The 17759-nt window shown below is 34.5% G+C and overlaps 1 protein-coding gene across 1 annotated transcript in view; it reads left to right on the top strand.

The window, feature by feature from the left end:
* Positions 1-16909, top strand: part of LOC149794782 (U5 small nuclear ribonucleoprotein 200 kDa helicase-like) — a 103505-nt gene extending 86596 nt beyond the window's left edge. The window contains exons 38-44 of the mRNA XM_089964431.1: positions 998-1085; positions 2842-2963; positions 5727-5870; positions 6472-6648; positions 10188-10348; positions 13148-13229; positions 15561-16909. Of these exons, the coding sequence (XP_089820557.1) occupies positions 998-1085; positions 2842-2963; positions 5727-5870; positions 6472-6648; positions 10188-10348; positions 13148-13229; positions 15561-15812 (1026 nt within the window). The 3' untranslated portion in view covers positions 15813-16909. The remainder of the gene's footprint in view (positions 1-997; positions 1086-2841; positions 2964-5726; positions 5871-6471; positions 6649-10187; positions 10349-13147; positions 13230-15560) is intronic.
* Positions 16910-17759: the final 850 nt, after the last annotated feature.

The following is a 17759-nucleotide window of genomic DNA, read 5'->3' as shown; positions in this document are numbered from 1 at the left end:
TTTATTTTACACACTTTCCAGACAGTAAAATTGCAGTGGATTAATCATGTGCTAGAATGAGAACAGTTTAGAAAAAAAATCACACAAAATTCAGATCATCAATGAAAAATGGTACATTGGAATCAATAATGATTGAAAAAACAAGGCGTGAAAAGGCTCCTATTAACAGCGTGTGAACATGGTGTCCATTCAGAACGTGCAATACATGCATCTTTGACATTAAATAATTAAGTAGGTTGTAATTTTGTAAATACTTATATATACATTAAAGGTTTTGAAAAAGCTGTATTTGTTCTTGAAAATCACTATTTTTACCGTAGTCAGTCAGTTTTTGTGTACTCTGGCATTGGCAGCAATGTTTCAGTACTCATGCATTAAAAAGAACAGTAGGACAGAAGAAACTTTTGGTGGATTCTTTTTGGTCAGTTTCAATAAAGCATTATTTCCTTCAAGGGACTCTTGTTAGCATTAAACATGGTATAAACTCATAATAAAATGTTATATCATTTTCTAGTTTCCATATTAGGGCTATTACATTTAAACATACATGGTACCCAGGGAAGGCAGTTTTAAAAATAATATATGCCAGGGTACTTTGATTAAAAATACTTTGTATTAAAATGATAAGAAAATTCTAAATTGCATCTATGGGTGAGCACCCCACTGCCTTCACTGGGTCTCATGTATGTTTCAATGGAACAGTCCTTATGATACTTGATGTGACAACATGCCTATTAAATGTTGGTCATGGTGACCTACATTTTGTACCGCATTCACTTTGAGTTCTTCCATTTCATTCAGATTCCCATACGCTTTACTGTGCACTGTTTGCTGCACAGTCATGAAACTTTGTGTGAATATATTGGTGAGTACACTATACTGTCCAACACACGTGGGGAATGGTAGTGCATTTATGTTCAGTGATCTGTTGTAGCCTATCTTCTGAATAGATCCAAGTGTTGTCCATATGTAAAAATATGGGGTTTTTTTATTTCAGTGTATCAGTGTTGAAGATGATATGGATGTTTCCCCACTGAACCTTGGAATGATTGCTGCCTATTACTATATCAACTACACCACAATTGGTAACTTGTTTTATAATTGTTCAGTATTTCTATTTATTTGTCATTCTTGGTGCATGATTGTGTCTATATTATGTTTATTTTTTATTTGTGACAATAAATTGTAATGATCAGCTGCAGTAAAGATATTAGCTAATTTTTTAGTACTCGGGCATAAAATTCTGTTTTAAGATATTGCAAGTGTAGATTGCATAGGACCTATAAATAGTTGTCAGGCTTCTAAGAATAAGACCTCTTGACGACTTTGGTGTAATTTCTCATTGGCAGGTTGGTGGGTTCTTAAAAGAGTTAAGTTATTTCCCATTTAATGGGTTACAAAAATGAATAGGTATTTTGAAATATTAAATTGGGTGTTAAGATATGTGATGTGGGGTAATGGACTCTTGAAGGTGTATATAAGGAGAGAACTGAGCAATTCATTCCTATAGCTGATTCTTTTTTCATATGTTGAAATCAGGCTGCAGATTTATTTAATGTTGTGTTGTGAAAGAATGGATCGTACATATGCAGGAGAAGGGTTGTGTTGATGAGATGCTGCTGCAGTGAATTAAAGTTTTATCAAGTACATTGTTTTATATTTGTCTAAATAAAATTTCACTTGGAGTCCATTTTCTGACATGTAATTTTCAAATGATTTTAAAGGTGTCCCACTGACTTGAAAAAATGATATGTCCCAGAACATGCAGTGCACAAAAAATTACTTTTCAAGTTAATTTATGGTGTCCCAACAAATATAGTGTCCCAACATATATGGTAAATACGGTAATTGACTTCTTAAAAACTGTTTAAAAGACTTTGACCAAATGTAATAGAAAGCATCCTGGTATAGAGGCCTTTCAGATTTTGCTAAATTATGCGGATCTGCCATCAAATATGACCACAATAAATAAAAAATTTAAAACCCCATTTAAATGACTTCTCAGAAACCACTTTAGAGAATCCTGCTAAATTTGACAGCATCATATCATAAAGGGCTTTTAATTTCATGCAAATTATGATGATTTGCTTTTGAATATGGTTGTTGGTACAATAATAGGAAAAAACAACTACTTCTAAAAATCCACTCAACCATATTTGGACAGAAAGCAACCTGGCATAAAATCAGTTTTCAAACTTTTACAAATGATGCACATCTACCACAGTGTGGCTGAAGTTACTAAAGCTATAAAACGTTTAGCAACAGCTTGTCAAAATCAAACAGCAAGATTTAACCAAATTTGTCAAAGCGTCCTAGCCTAAAAACCTTTTAAATTTATACAAATCTTGCCCATCAAATATGGCGGCTGTTGCTAAAATTTAGATTTTTGTTCAGTAAAGTTGCTCAACAGAATTTAAGTAATTTGATGGGAAACACCATGGCCTTGAGGCCTTTTCAATATTGGACAAATGATGCACTTGTGTTATCAGATATGGATGAAGAGGTCAAAAGATAAAAGAGAAACCATGAAACAGTTCAAAAATTTATTCATTACATATGCATTTAACAGCATTAGAGGACATTTTTGTGTGCTACAGACCCAGATTTTATTGGCCAACAGTTCATGGCTTGGAGTAAGATGTCAGCAAGAAAGTAATATCAGACCCCTCATGTCTTAGATATCCTGCAAATCTTACAGCACTCTTGTTGATTTTGTCCTCTTAACATGTAATCTTAAAGAATTTACAAGTTCCGTGCTTTATATTTTGTGTTGTTTGTAAGTGTTATTTGTCATCTGTAGACATTTTGTCATTAATCCTCACCATACCATCTCTGTTTCAGAGTTGTTCAGTATGTCTCTAAATGCCAAGACCAAGATAAAGGGGCTGATAGAAATTGTATCCAATGCTGCCGAGTATGAAGACATTCCTATCCGCCATCATGAGGATTCCATTCTCAAACAGGTAAGAGAGAACAATATTTTGTTGTCATTTACTTGTAATAATATACTGAGGAAAAAGGCATAATCCCCACTGCTGTAATTGGGGTAATTATTGAAATTATTCATTAGGGACGCTTAGGGCTGTTCTTGTAAAATATACATGGGACCCAGGGAAGGCAATTTTAATATAGAATGGTGACTCATAGATGCAATTTAGAGTTTTTATTGCTTTCATATGAACTCTTTTGGGTAATCTGAATACCCTAGTATATATTTTTTTAAAAATGTGCCTTCCCTGGATACCATGTATGTTTAAATGGAATAGCCCTTAGAATAAATGCTTAAGTCTAAATCAAAAAGAGGCTGATATCTTTTTTGCACCTATATCAAAGCAAAGAATCTTATTCCCTCAGATATAATTATGATTATGCTTTTCATTGCTCTTAAAGACTGCTGTCAAACATGAAACTGTCTTCAATTCACAATCAGCCACTTGAATTGATTATGGTAAGACGGTCATGATGTGTTGTATGCCATTCTTGTCCATTGTGGATATATAGGAAAATATATAGGAAAATCCTCATCACCTCCATTGTACATGTATCAGAGTTTGTCCTTTGGCATATATTGACACGGAAATAGTCCAATTAAGGTAATTCAATGCAGCATCCTTAGCAATACCAATTACCCTGCCCATTTGTAGTTCAACCCAGGGTAACAAATCATGAATCAGGCGATCCAACAACTGAAAGAGAATGGATGGTCTTTGCCCTTTGTCACAACACTTAAAGAATATCCTGAGGCAATGTACTTGGATTGAATGAAGCTGTATCCCAAGCTTGTCACAGATTTAATTGCTTCACAGCAGTGGCATCTATTATTGGTAGAGTATGACCCATTGAGATAATATCCAGACAGGCACTATCTCTCTCTCTCTCAATAGAAACTTTACTGCAGTTAACAAAGGTATCACTTACATGTTTCATTGATATTTACTTTACCAAGAGGCCCACATTGACCTGGGCACCTGATTTATGTAAACTTGTAAAAGTAAATTCATACATGTTTTGAAACTCTGGAGAGAAAAAGAGCACTTAGTTGCCACCCTGTCTGCTAATCCTAAAAAAATAGGGATGTTTCTGTTTCATGCTTTACAGAATAATTGGTGGGTCAGTTAAAATGAGATTTATTTATGCTCATTTTACCCTGTCCGTTCACTGAAAGTGAATCATGGTTGCATAACCTAATTTTATTCAAGAAAAGATCTTGTCAGTATTACTTGGAAGCACGATAGATAATAGGTATGCACTGTTTATATATTTGTAAAAATAATTTTCATTTGATATAACTTGCTGTTGATTTGATGCAACTGTCATTAGGGAACAGCATGCAAAGGGTAGTTGTTATTGATCATGATTTTTGTCCAGTAAGTGCATAAAATATTGGAAAAAATAGTAAGCGTCTTAGTGAGCATGATCTCTAGTACTGTTACCTATGAATGAAATAATGTTAAATCTGGTCAGAACATTAAGAAAATATGAAATTCTTTTTGTATATTTATTTTCTTGTGTAGTAATGGAAAGATTCTAGGGTTGGCATCTGAAAAATTGGATGAAATATTTTGATTAATAATGACATGCTTCATATTATTATTACTATAACACCTAATGAAATGTTATAATGCATATTCACATAATAACTTAAAAGCTAAAATATTTCAGAAAGTTTAACATGGTACGATTTTAAGTTAATGGTTCAGCTTTGGTTAGTGTGTCTTGGCTAATGAGAACAAAGTATTTTATCAAAGGACATGATAGATCAAAATTTCACTCCCTTGTACTTCGGTGTTTTGCAAGCTAATTTTATCTGTAATTTCATCTACTTGCATTATTTGTGCATTAAACATTTTGTTTTGTAAATCTTTAATAATTTTCAGGAATGACAGAACTCATATAACTTCACACCTCTCATTCTGAATAGTCATGTTTTAATAGGCAAACCAGCCAGTACAGTAGTCTTGTATTTTTTGTAATAGTGACCATATTTGATGGCAGATAGGGATCATTTTTATTGACTTTAAAGCCCTGTTTGCCAGAATGCTTTTGAAGTTCTGTTTGTGAGAAGAAGCTGTGTAAAGGATTTTTTTTTTTTTTTTTAGTAATGGTTGTGACATTTGGTGGTGGTTCAGCATCATCATTTGTACAGACTTTAAAGATCTTCCTGCCAGGATGTTTTCTGATAAAATTCTGTTGAGAACTTTTTGCAAAGAAGTTATTTAATCGTTTTCTATTTTTTGTAATGGTAGTAATGTTGCAGTGGTGGATTAGTATTAGTTGTTAAAACTTGAAAGCGCCTCATGCCAGGATACTTTCTGTTAGGTTTGGTCCATTTGAAAAAGTTGTTGTTTAAATTTTTTTTTTCTTTTTTTTTTTTTTTCATTGTGACATATCTGAATACAGATCAGCATCATCACTTGTACAAAATTGAGGACCAGGATACTTTTTGTCAAATTGAGGACCAGGATACTTCTTGTCAAATTTAATCCAATTCTATTCAAGTGTTTTTGAGAAGTTGTTTAAGGTTTTTTTACTATTTGTATAATTTTTTTAAATGATGGCAGCTCAACATAATTTATACACATTTGAAAGCTCTTCATGCCAGGATGCTTTGTACAAGATTTAGTCAACCTGTTTGAGAAGTTTAGAATAACAATTGTTGATGGACACACAATGGACAGTGAATAATGGTGTTAGTTCACAATTCTTATGTACTTTTTAACTTTCAGCTGTCCAGTCGACTGCCGAACAAGCTAAATAATCCAAAGTTCACAGATCCTCATGTGAAGACCAATCTCCTGCTACAGGCTCACTTATCACGCATGCAGCTTTCGGCAGAACTCCAGTCTGACACAGAGGAAATTCTCAGCAAGGTTATCACACTCTATAGTTGCTTCATGTTACAAATTAGGAGTTACTGGAGACATTTTATAACACTCTGCAATATATTTTTAAAACTAATTAGTAGGCCATTTTATTAGTATACAACTGCTCATTCTATTTCCACTAAGTACCTGCTGGTATTATATAGCACTACAAATAAAGTGATTTAAGCCAAACCATCTAAGCCATTGGGACTGCTTTGGTGGCCTAAGTGGTTAGAGTGTTCACCTTAAATGCAAGAAGTCACAGGTTTGAACTCTGGCTGTCATACCAAGAGGTTAGTGTTAGGACTGGTCGGTCTTGTGTAAGGATAATATGACTGGGTGGGACATCATGCTTCATGTCTGCGGCATCATGCCCCAATGCTAGACATCTCTATAAACTGCCATACTGCAGACATCGTAGCAGTATGACTGGAAAATTTTAAAATCTACATCAAAAATCCAAATCACACACACAAATCTTTGCCATTTGATTATTCTATAACTTATATGTTATATGTATAATATAATGGTGATATTAAACAACATAGTAAAACGTGCAGATTTTGCCCTGGTATGTGATTTTTATTTGTATTTTTCCTCTCTGCAGGCTATCCGACTGATCCAGGCATGTGTAGACGTGTTAAGTAGTAATGGTTGGCTTAGTCCAGCTCTGGCTGCTATGGAATTGGCTCAGATGGTCACACAGGCAATGTGGTCCAAGGACTCATACCTCAAACAGCTGCCCCACTTTACAGCAGATATCATTAAGCGCTGTCAGGACAAGGTAAGTAGAACTGTTCTAGATGCTCACACGGACCATATGGCAATAGTGATCACAGTGTGTTTGATTCAAATGCTTCCACCCCAAACAAAAAAAGATTCTCCTACTGTACACATGAAATCATCAAATACTGTTAGCAGAAATCAAGTAGAACTTGCCAAGATGGCCATTTAGACCATTCAGTTCATGAGTCCTAAATTGAAAAGCTCCTTCCCATTCCACATGAAGTTTTTTAATAATTTCCTGAGAAGGCACGTAGAACTGGCCCATATCATGACACAGGCAATGTGGTCCATGAACTTTTAACTCAAGCAGCTGCTGCTCTTTGGTCTAGTAATCCTGAAAAGTCTTGGAAAGGTAGGTAGACCCCAAAATGGTTGCACAGGTAATTTGATCCAGATTGTCACATAGGTGATGTCATCTACCTCACACAGAAGCCTCCCTTTGGCCCCCACATGTTCATATAGGCCATAACTCTTGTCTTATTAGCAGTGGAACTGGCTTAGATATTCAGCTAGGCCATAAAGTCCCAAAACTATTTATTAGCAGTGGAACTGGCTTAGATATTTAGCTAGGCCATAAAGTCCCAAAACTATTTATTAGTAGTGGAAGTGGCTTAGATATTCAGCTCGGCCATAAGGTCCCAAAGCTATTTATTAGTAGTGGAACTGGCTTAGATATTCAGCTAGGACATAAGGTCCCAAAACTGTTTATTATTAGTGGAACTGGCTTAGATATTCCGCTAGGCCATAAGGTCCCAAAACTATTTATTAGCAGTGGAACTGGCTTAGATATTCCGCTAGGCCATAAGGTCCCAAAACTATTTATTAGTAGTGGAACTGACTTAGATATTCAGCTAGGCCATAAAGTCCCAAAACTGTTTATTAGTAGTGGAACTAGCTTAGATATTCAGCTAGGCCATAAAGTCCAAAAACTATTTATTAGTAGTGGAACTGTCTAAGCTGTTCAGCTAGGCCATTGTAACAAGATAACAGGGTTGGATTTCAGATTTATAACAGAACACTTTGGATGATGATACAAATACAATGTTTAATGATGAATGACTTGAATGAAAAAAGAATTATGATTAATACATGCGTGTACAAGATCCAAATATTGGACAAATTAACATAATCAGCACAAACCTATACAAATAAACGACCAGACAAAGGTGAATGATTCACAGCAATTTCACACGAGGAAAAGAATGATGTGATTTACTCAAATAGTAAAAATGAATTCACTCAGATAGTGACAAATGAGGTATTTTATTCAAATAGTAAAATGATAAAAACAAAGGAACAGATATCAAACAAAATATCTTTATAATCCCAAAACACTTGGTATTACTAACCGCAAAAATTAGCCCATGGTTAAAAGATTACATATATGGAATTACACGCTCCATCACCAGCACACTTGGCTACCAGTCACACTGGTCAATCAAGCAGTCAGTATTCCAGGTAGTCACAGACCACCATTAAATTCCTTGGACAATCAAGCAGTTGGTGTCTATCAATCAGTCAGCAATACCCGATCACCTGTTACGTGACCAGCAATACTGTTCACTCAGCTCTGTGGCTGCTATGGTTCAGCTTTACAGCTGCTATGGTCAGCTTATATGGTTAGCTCTGCAGCTGATACCACATTTACTCTGATCAACTGAAAATACATCTAACACCATGTACTATGCATGACATGGGCATATAAAATAAAATGTAATGACGTTATATACAGTAAGCTATACAGATTACATTATCAGCACAATAATTACAAAACAATAAACCGGTTCAGAAGTGAACCTACCTGTGCCCGATAAGAATCCTATGGTACTAAACGTTTCTTAAAAATGCAACATTATATTGCTAATATAAATCTCTTGTTAAGTCACAAACAAGAATAGAAATTATTTGCATTATACCACGTAAGTCAAAACTACATAGAAAATATACAAAAATAAACATGGTAGTACAATAGCTATAACTTACACACAAGAAATTAATAAATAAGTCACATACCTCTACAGCTGAAGATGTGCAAGTCCTTAAAGTAGACCGCTCACTGACAAGACGTTCCGTAATGTGAAGATTTAGTCTTACGGTGAGGCATTTATACACAGACAATGCAGTCATACATCATCTGAGCACTGGAAATATTCGGATTTTCCCATCGAAAACACTTCGCACATGCAGCATAGGATGAACTGAACTCACTGTTTGGAAATATTGTACAATATATATATAAATCGCCCTTGGGTATCATTGTACACAAAAAACTAAACCCTAGTACATGTGTTTAATAAATAAAGGGAATTACACAATTCCATGACAGCCATACGGTCCCAGAATTCTTTCATGAGTAGTAGAACTGGCTTGGATGTTCAGCTAGGCCATACAGTCCAAGAACTCCTGTCTTAGTAGTAGAACTGACGTTTTTTGAAGTTTCAAGATCTTTCTGGGGAAGTTAAGTAGTCTGGCAACACCAATTTGGTAACGTTTTGTCTCTGATCAAATTATCCTTTTGTAGCTGTTTGATTTTCATTTTATTTGCATTTCTAGCAAGGTACACTGATTCTTTCATGTGATTTTATTTCTGAGTAATTGTACTTAATGTGGGGTTGGGGTGTCAAGATAAAGTTTGCTTTGATTCGTTCTTTTCATGATTTTTTTGTTTTTCAATTTTACTCTTGCATGTTCCATTTCTGTAAAAAAAAATAGTTTTATTTTGTCTGTTGGGAGAATTTTATGAGGTGGAGTGACTACAGACCTACACTTTAATTTGTTTTTTGGTTTAGTTGGTGAGTTGGGTCAATCTTGAACATATTTTTATATGTGGACTATTATTATATTCCAAATACGGACATTATAGCTTATATTTCAGCAGTAAAATCAGAATTAGAGTTAACCCATTATGTTAACTCCATCTTTTCATCTATCAGTGGATCTGTGAACAGGAAATAGTTGAGGTAAATTTTCAGCATGAGAAAGGATATTGGGTGGATATATTTTGGGGCAGCCATTTAAATTTTTGCTCTCAATATTTCCAGATTGTTGTAAACTTGTGAAACTGTATATTGTGAAGAGAATACGTTTTCTTTCATTCCTATGTGTGTGACACAGTTTGCCCATGTTAGAGGGTCATGTGGAATACACCATTTCCATACTAGTTCTCTTTGTGTCACTGCTATGACATCATGAACACTGCAATTTGTTTTGTTGGTGTTTTTTTATATTGAAAAGACACATTTGGCTGACTTTTTACTAGTAATGCTTGTTTACCAAAAACATTTTGATATGTAAATTTTCGTTATCTTTCTAATGATGTAAAAACTGTTAGAAAATTCTCAGTATTTAGAATGCTGTATCCGTACTGATATACATACAGAATCATTTTTCCCCAATACTGTATGTTATATTGTGACTTGAGAAAAAAGCAGTCCATGATATGTATTGTGGGAATGTAAATCTTGCATGCTACAGGTTTTTCTCACCTTTTGGAGTGGGAGAACCATTTCTTACCATGTCATGCTATTGTATCCCCAGAACATAGAGAGCATATTTGATGTAATGGAAATGGAGGATGAAGAACGCAATGATCTGTTGATGCTGACGGAAACCCAGATGGCAGATGTGGCCCGATTCTGTAACCGATACCCCAACATCGAAATGTCGTTTGAGGTGCAAGACAAAGACAGTGTCCATAGGTATTGCTGCTGATTCTGCAGTTTTATTCACAAGCAAAATTCATCATTTTCTTCATCATCATCATCATCATTATTGTCTTCTTCATCTTTATCATCTTTTCATTCACCTTCCTTTTGTTCCAAAGTGAGTTGCATTGAGGTCAAAATACTGTCAGTAAGTAATCCAGACAGAAGACCAGTAGATACTGCAACACAGAACCGCTTTCTTTTATTATGTTTTGTAAGATAACAAAATATTGATAGTATTAGTGGTATGGTTGATTGACTGTAGTTTCTGGTATGGAATTTCTGATATGGATTTATTATCAAGCCCATATTAGTGGGAAGTGAGTCATAGCAATCCGTTACCCAATATTTGCTGCCATGAACCATATTACAAGGTTTAATTTTTTTTCATTTGCGTATATCTTCAAGCCTGTTAGTAAAAGCAGGTTGTAGGAAAAGGCAAAACTGGTACATAGTTCACCTGTCAAAATTGTTTTTTTAACAAATACCTTGCACTGAATAATAATAATAATAATAATAATAATAATATTATTGTTATTATTATTACTATCAGGATTGTTTTATATGCACTATTCAGCAAAATGATAAAATTTATGTAGATGTTGTCTATCAAATGTATGTTCCACACAAGATTATTGTATTCTGCTCATTTTAATCCATACAGTAAGCTGAACCATTAAATTAATCACTGATGTTAGTTTGTTTTATGCACCATGACCAAACAATAATTTCACAACTAATTGACTGCCTATATTTAACTGTAAAACAGAGGACTGACTGTGTTCAGCCAGCTTGCATAAGTTTCATTTGGAAACGGATGTTCATGCTTTAAAAATAATATATGGATTAGCTAGTTACTCAGCTTTTCAAGATCAAAAGGCAGTTGGCTTATGTTAGAAACCTGTGATGAATAGGAAATCAAAAGAAGCAGTGTGTGGCTATTCTTTGTGACCAATGGATGGAACTTCACCTTCCTTTATAGAGAAGTTTGAAATATTGAATGACCCCTGACCCTAAAGAAAAGGGATGTAATTCACTGAACAGATACATGTCGGTGACTGCTTAAGCAATGAGAAACCACTGTTTGGTTTGGGAACACTTGAACGCTGACTGTTAAAGGTATGTGACCATTACATACAGGACATTTACAGGAAATTGACCATTTTTAAGAGGTGACCGCTGAGTAAAGGTGACCATTAGGGCAGGTTTGACTGCAGTTCTTAAACCCTTTGACAAATTCTCATCATACATGGCTTGTACGAAATTTAGACTAATTTATTCTGTGATATGCTTGATTTCATCTTTGACTGTTAGGGCAGGATACGGTAATAGAAAATTGGCATTTAGGTTTTGGCTTTAAAGTTTTTCATTTGCTTACATTTCCTAAAGCCTTTGATGGATTTTCTTCATAATTTATATGAATCGATATGAAATCATTACATTTAATTTAGTGACATGCATGAACCATCTTTTTACCTTGGGGTCAGGTTACACTTTTTACAGCCATGCTCATCTGTTACAGTTTCTGCACAATAAATTTATTTCTTCACCATCTACTATTACCAAAGTCAGTGGATGGCTTGCACATGGGTTAAGGAAGGATTGTATCGATTTCCTGCTCAAATGTTGTGGTCATTGTTACTGAAAGAAGGAAAAGGTGCAACAAGTTTGATTTCTCCCCCATCCAGAGTTACCAGACTATGGATAGCTCCCAATAGGGATAAGGAAGAATCCTGGCTCCCAATAGGGATAAGGAAGAATCCCATCAATTTTGGACTCTAAGAGATCCCGCTCAGTAATTTGTTCTCCATCATCTAGTTCCCAAACTTTGTTGATGGCTTGTTGTAAGGAAGAACACAATTGATTTTGGAGGTAAAAGATCAAAGGTCATGGTCATTGGTGATTGAAAAAAGAAAAATGGTTTCAACATCATAACTAGAGTTATTCATCATCCATGATTTCCTGACTTTGTGGATTTCTTGCATTTGATGTAAGGAAGAACACTATTGGTTTTAGATTCTAAATGTAACAGATCAAGTCACTGATTGTAATAAGAACATGGTTTCTACACAAATAACATTAGTTTTACATAATAGAATTGGCTCAGACATTGTGGATGGCATGCGCTTAGAGTAAGAAAGAAGCCAATTGGTTGGGCATCAAAAGCTGATAGGTCAAGGTCACTGTGAATGAAGAAAATCAGTGATAAAATTTCAGTTGACTACATTGAGGACTGTTAAACATAGTGTGGGTACATGTTGTGCCATTCATGGAACTGTTGTTCAATTAAAACTACAGACTAAACAGTAGAATCATAAAACTGTGAAATAATAAACTGTTGGCCCAGTCATGGGGGTGGGGGAGATACCATAGTTTTGTTTATTTTGTGGTTGCAAAAGACCACAAATTTAAATACATAATGAACATTGATCAGCTTGTGAAGACAACCCTTCTAATATGCCATTTAAAGTACACACAGAATTTTGTTTTCTGCAAATGAATTCACAGTATCCATCAGATGGATTGGTGCTTAGAATATGTTTCATTTTATGTCCAGTGCATGATAACTTGTTTTATTTTCCAACATTGGTCACACAAGTGTACCTTTTTATTTCTTCTTTTGACTTCATGTGTAGTGAAACCACAGTGGTTGAGATTTATCTATTGTTAGATAATATATTTTGGCTCATCTCTACCCATCATTTAGACTAGGAAATGTTTCTTTGTCTTTAATGTTTTGTGTTGTTTGTATATGATACATGAATATGCAAATGTGACTGTTTGCTATTTCAGTGGATCAGCTGTCAATGTAATTGTCTCCCTTGACAGAGAGGATGAAGTATCAGGACCAGTTGTTGCTCCGTTTTTCCCTCAGGTAAAACAAGCAAAATTATTCATTGATGATATATTTCTTGTTTACTTTCCCCAATTTATTTGAAGAAAAAGCAGTCTTACATGTTTAGAATGAATGTTGTTGAATACAGGGGAACCAGACTTTGATGGATACGGAATAAGGACATTTTTTAAATAGCAAACAACTTAGCTTAACCCATTTTATCCTGAATACTTATACGGTCATAGTAAACCATTTTATCCTAAATACGCCTTTGGTCGTATTCTATTATGTATATGTCTTGTCTCTATCGAAACATGTGTTTTACATCACAAATAGTTGTGAATTTTATCACCAGGTAAGAAAATGGGTAAAGCACACTTGCACAGTGAGATTTTACAAAAATTTGGTTTGGAAAAGTGCTTGCTTGAAAATCGATCTATAGAATAACATATTGGGTGTAAACTTGTATGTTGGTAGTGAGGGTTGTCACATTGAATTTGATAATTTGGGTGATTCCAATAATATTGATGAATATTAATATGGCTTCTTGCAATGTTTGACACAGATTGAGATAATGAAGTGAAATTTGATGGCTCGAGTCATTATTTACCTTGGTTGTAGCCATGATTTATCTGATGTCCAAGTTTAGTAAACTTTTTTAACTAAAAGTGCTAGAAACTTCCAAGTTTGGACAAAGTACTGGATATTAAATTACATTGATTTTATTCACATTCTGTTAGGTGCCATTCATACATCTTCATTAACACAAGATTAACCGAACATCATGGTAAGTTTCCTAATCGGTGTTTGTTTTTCTTCTTTCAAGTCATATTTCAAAATGTAGTTGTGAATATGTACATTGGTAAATGATAACAAAACACATATCAGTGTTATTACCTTTACAGAGATGCATAGCTGTGTATATACTCAAATTAAGAAATAACAGTTTACAACATTTTTAGTAAACATGGTGAAGGTTGTCATAATCTTTGCTGCTGCTGCTGTAAGATATTCTTTTTACCAAACTGTATTTAGAATTGCTTCTCAGGAATCAGATGCTGAACTTGAAATTGGTAAACAATATAAAATGGGTTTAACATAAAATTAGGATATGTGTCATTTTAAATTCTGTAATTATTGAGAGAATTCTTGTGGTCACTTGGGGTTCTGTAAGAAGGTTGGCCTTCAGTACTGTCAGTTCAGTGCACATATTTTTGTACAAATATGGGTTTGGTATATCATAATATATTACAGTATGGGTTTTGGGTATATTGATGTACCCCTAATTCATATAGAAAAAATCACAAAAATAAGATGGAATTGTATTGGCCACACAAAAGAAACACATACCTGACACATGCAGACATGAAGGGTGAACCTTGACTTAAGTTTGTTCCATGACAGCAGTGTTCATTGACAGAGGAGCGCATCTTGATAAGTGTATGAATGTGCAGTCTGTGAAAAAGGAAATTTTATAATGTCAACTCCAGATCGCAAAAAAGAAATTTTTTATGTTGACTCGATCAAGCAGCTTTTTTCTAGAACAAATCTTTGACATAAAAAAAAGTTTTTAAAAAAAAACAATTTATACTATAAGGACTTGATCGTATTGAAAGTATATTTACACAGCCTTTTTAAGATCATTGCCTTTTAGCATGAAGGACTATAAATTTAACTTGAATTGTTATGGTATGTCTTTTATTTTTTTATATAACTTTATTCTTTATAGTTTAGAACTTTGCTTCAATCAGCATGATATATTTAGCAGGCTTGTACTGAGATACCCTTATATCAAAATAATGCGGATGAGTCTGCTATGTACTTACACTCGTACCACTAATTTTGTTGCATCATTTCTTGGTGATGTGTTCATGATTGAGATGGTATAGGGATTGGTTGGTGCTTACAGGCAAGACAATGAGTGCCACAACCCAAATCTTGGTTGAACACAAATTAAAATTGTCTAACCAGTATAATATTTTATTTATTTGTGTTTAAAGATTCTGTTGATGTTATCAAGCATTCTCCCATAGGATCCAGGGATAGTACATTTTGATATGTTTGGTGTTTATTTGTAACTTGTATACACATACTGAATAATTATGTCATAATTAGTGGATGATGAAATCAGACATAATAACAGGTGGCATAATAGTCATAATTCACTGACGACTACACAATTCCATCTGTGAAAAATGAAGTGGTGAAGAGTTGAAACTTTTCTTGTCTTCTTCTTTTGCTCTTATAAGAAAACTGTATATAATAGGAATTTTAAAAAAAAATATTAAGTAAGACTTGATAAATGGGTTGTACTGTTGTAAAAATTCAAAAGATTTCTCTTTCTTATCCTTTTTCATTCCTCTCTTGTAGAAACGTGAGGAGGGTTGGTGGGTAGTGATTGGTGACAGTAAGAACAACTCCCTGTTGTCTATTAAGAGGCTAACCCTACAGCAGAAGGCAAAGGTCAAACTGGATTTTGTTGCCCCAGCCCCAGGGCATTACAGCTATACCATCTTCTTCATGAGTGATGCGTACATGGGCTGTGATCAGGAGTACAAGTTTACCATAGATGTCAAGGAAGGAGAGGGCAGCAGTGAGGACAGTGAAAGTGACAGTGATTAAACTGTCACACCATACAAAGAACAGACATCCACATGACAAAGAGGAATAGACCATTATGTGGCAGTGTTGAATGGTCATGTGACAGTGATGGGTTTTGATATAGTGATAACAGTGAAAATGACCATTTTGACGGTCACATCATTGGAATGAATACATTGTCATGTGATTTTAATTGATAGACCATTACGTAACACATGTAAATCATCATGTGATAATAACTGACAAGTTGTGCAGTTATTGAACAATGGCTGTAAAATTTTGGAGCAGGATTGGATTCCTTTTATACAAAAAGAATTTAGTTGATAATTTGTGACAGGAATAAGTGTTGAAGATTATTAATTTCATTTTGCATTAGGATATAAATATATACAGCTGATATCCTTAATAGTAATCTGGAGAGACATTGTAATGTTAGCAGTACACTTGCTTGCTCGCTTGTGTATAGAATTGGGAATTGCATATAGATCCATAGTGTGTCAAGAGTGATAAGACACACATTGCTGTTTCCATTTACCCTCATGAGTCTGATTGTAAATTCCAGTTACTCTTGGGAGTCCCAGTGTTAACTCCAATCACTATCAGTGGTCTCAGTTACTATCAGGAGTCCCATTGTTAATGTCAAACACTGTCAAGAGTCACATTTACTATAAAGAGTAAAAAGTTTTAGTCCATATCACCATCAAGAGTCTTGTTTACTAGCAAGAGTCAAAATTTTTAATCCCATCAAAGCATTTCATTTCCTCTCAGAAGTCACACTGTCAACTCCTCGCTATCAAAAGTTGCAACATAATTCATAATACTATAAGGAGTCACAAAATCAGGATCATGTTTTTTCTGGAATCAACATTCACTGAATCCCAGTGGATTATTGAAGTTCAAGCATGAAGGGTCCAATAGATGAGATTCTTTCAAAAAAGCTATCTGTCGAGAAATAATGAATTGAGCAAATTGTTCAGTAAACTATGTCAAATCTAAGGAATAAAGCAACTTAGAGATAGTTGACAGGTAAATATTATGTGAAATTACTCCGATTTTATACATATTTTGATTTATATGCACTTATTACTATCATTTTGAATAAATCAGATACAAGAGAACATGTCTTATTTCTCTGTTCTTAAAATTTCTTATTTCTCTGACCAGAGAACCTATAAGGATTGTATGTCTTCAGTCAATTCACACATGATGCAAAACACTGCCTTTTGTTTTTAGTGCAGCCCAGAAAAGAATAGATATAACAATAGATAGGGCATGAATGCTGTGTGGAATCTGATACTGGCATATGAATAATGCAATATTGATACATCATGTCGAATAATGCTGTGTGGAATCTGATACTGGCATATGAATAATGCTATATTGATACATCATGTCGAATAATGCTGTGCACACATGTTTATGAATGATAATTGCAGCTACCATTAGGGGTCACATGTATCCTGTTACTTTGAAATATCACAATGTAACTGTCATTACAATTCAGAATCACATTAAGGTTCCAAGTACAGTTTAAAATATTTAAGATGTATTCAGAAGCTGGTCAGCTTTAAAGTAATATTCGGGTATATTGAAGTATCTCCCATATAACACCTATCAGCATTTTTTCATACACCTGCCTTATGATGGCATTTTGTGTTTTCTATCAGTCAGTCTTGTAAAAGCTCAACAGTTGAGGTCATGGTAACTCGAAGAGTAATTGGTTTACAGACAGTAACTAAGTTTTACATGCCCTACAGTTGCCATGTTTTGTGGATGGCTTACACTTGGGGCAAGGCAGATGGCAGTTGATTTGGGGTTTTAAAAAAAATCAAAGGCCATGATTACTGCGAGATATAGAAGGAAAATGGTTTCCATACGGTAACATTAGATGTATGTAAGAGATTTGCACCAAACTGTACATGGCTGACACTTGTGGGTAAGGAAAAAGTTTATTGATTTGGGGTCCAA

The sequence above is a fragment of the Sinohyriopsis cumingii genome, chromosome 7 (genome assembly GCF_028554795.1).
Source record: "Sinohyriopsis cumingii isolate HCF-2022 chromosome 7, ASM2855479v2, whole genome shotgun sequence".
Lineage (NCBI taxonomy): Eukaryota > Metazoa > Mollusca > Bivalvia > Unionida > Unionidae > Sinohyriopsis > Sinohyriopsis cumingii.
The sequence above is the reverse complement of the archived record's forward strand: the minus strand, read 5'-3'. Positions and strand labels throughout refer to the sequence as shown.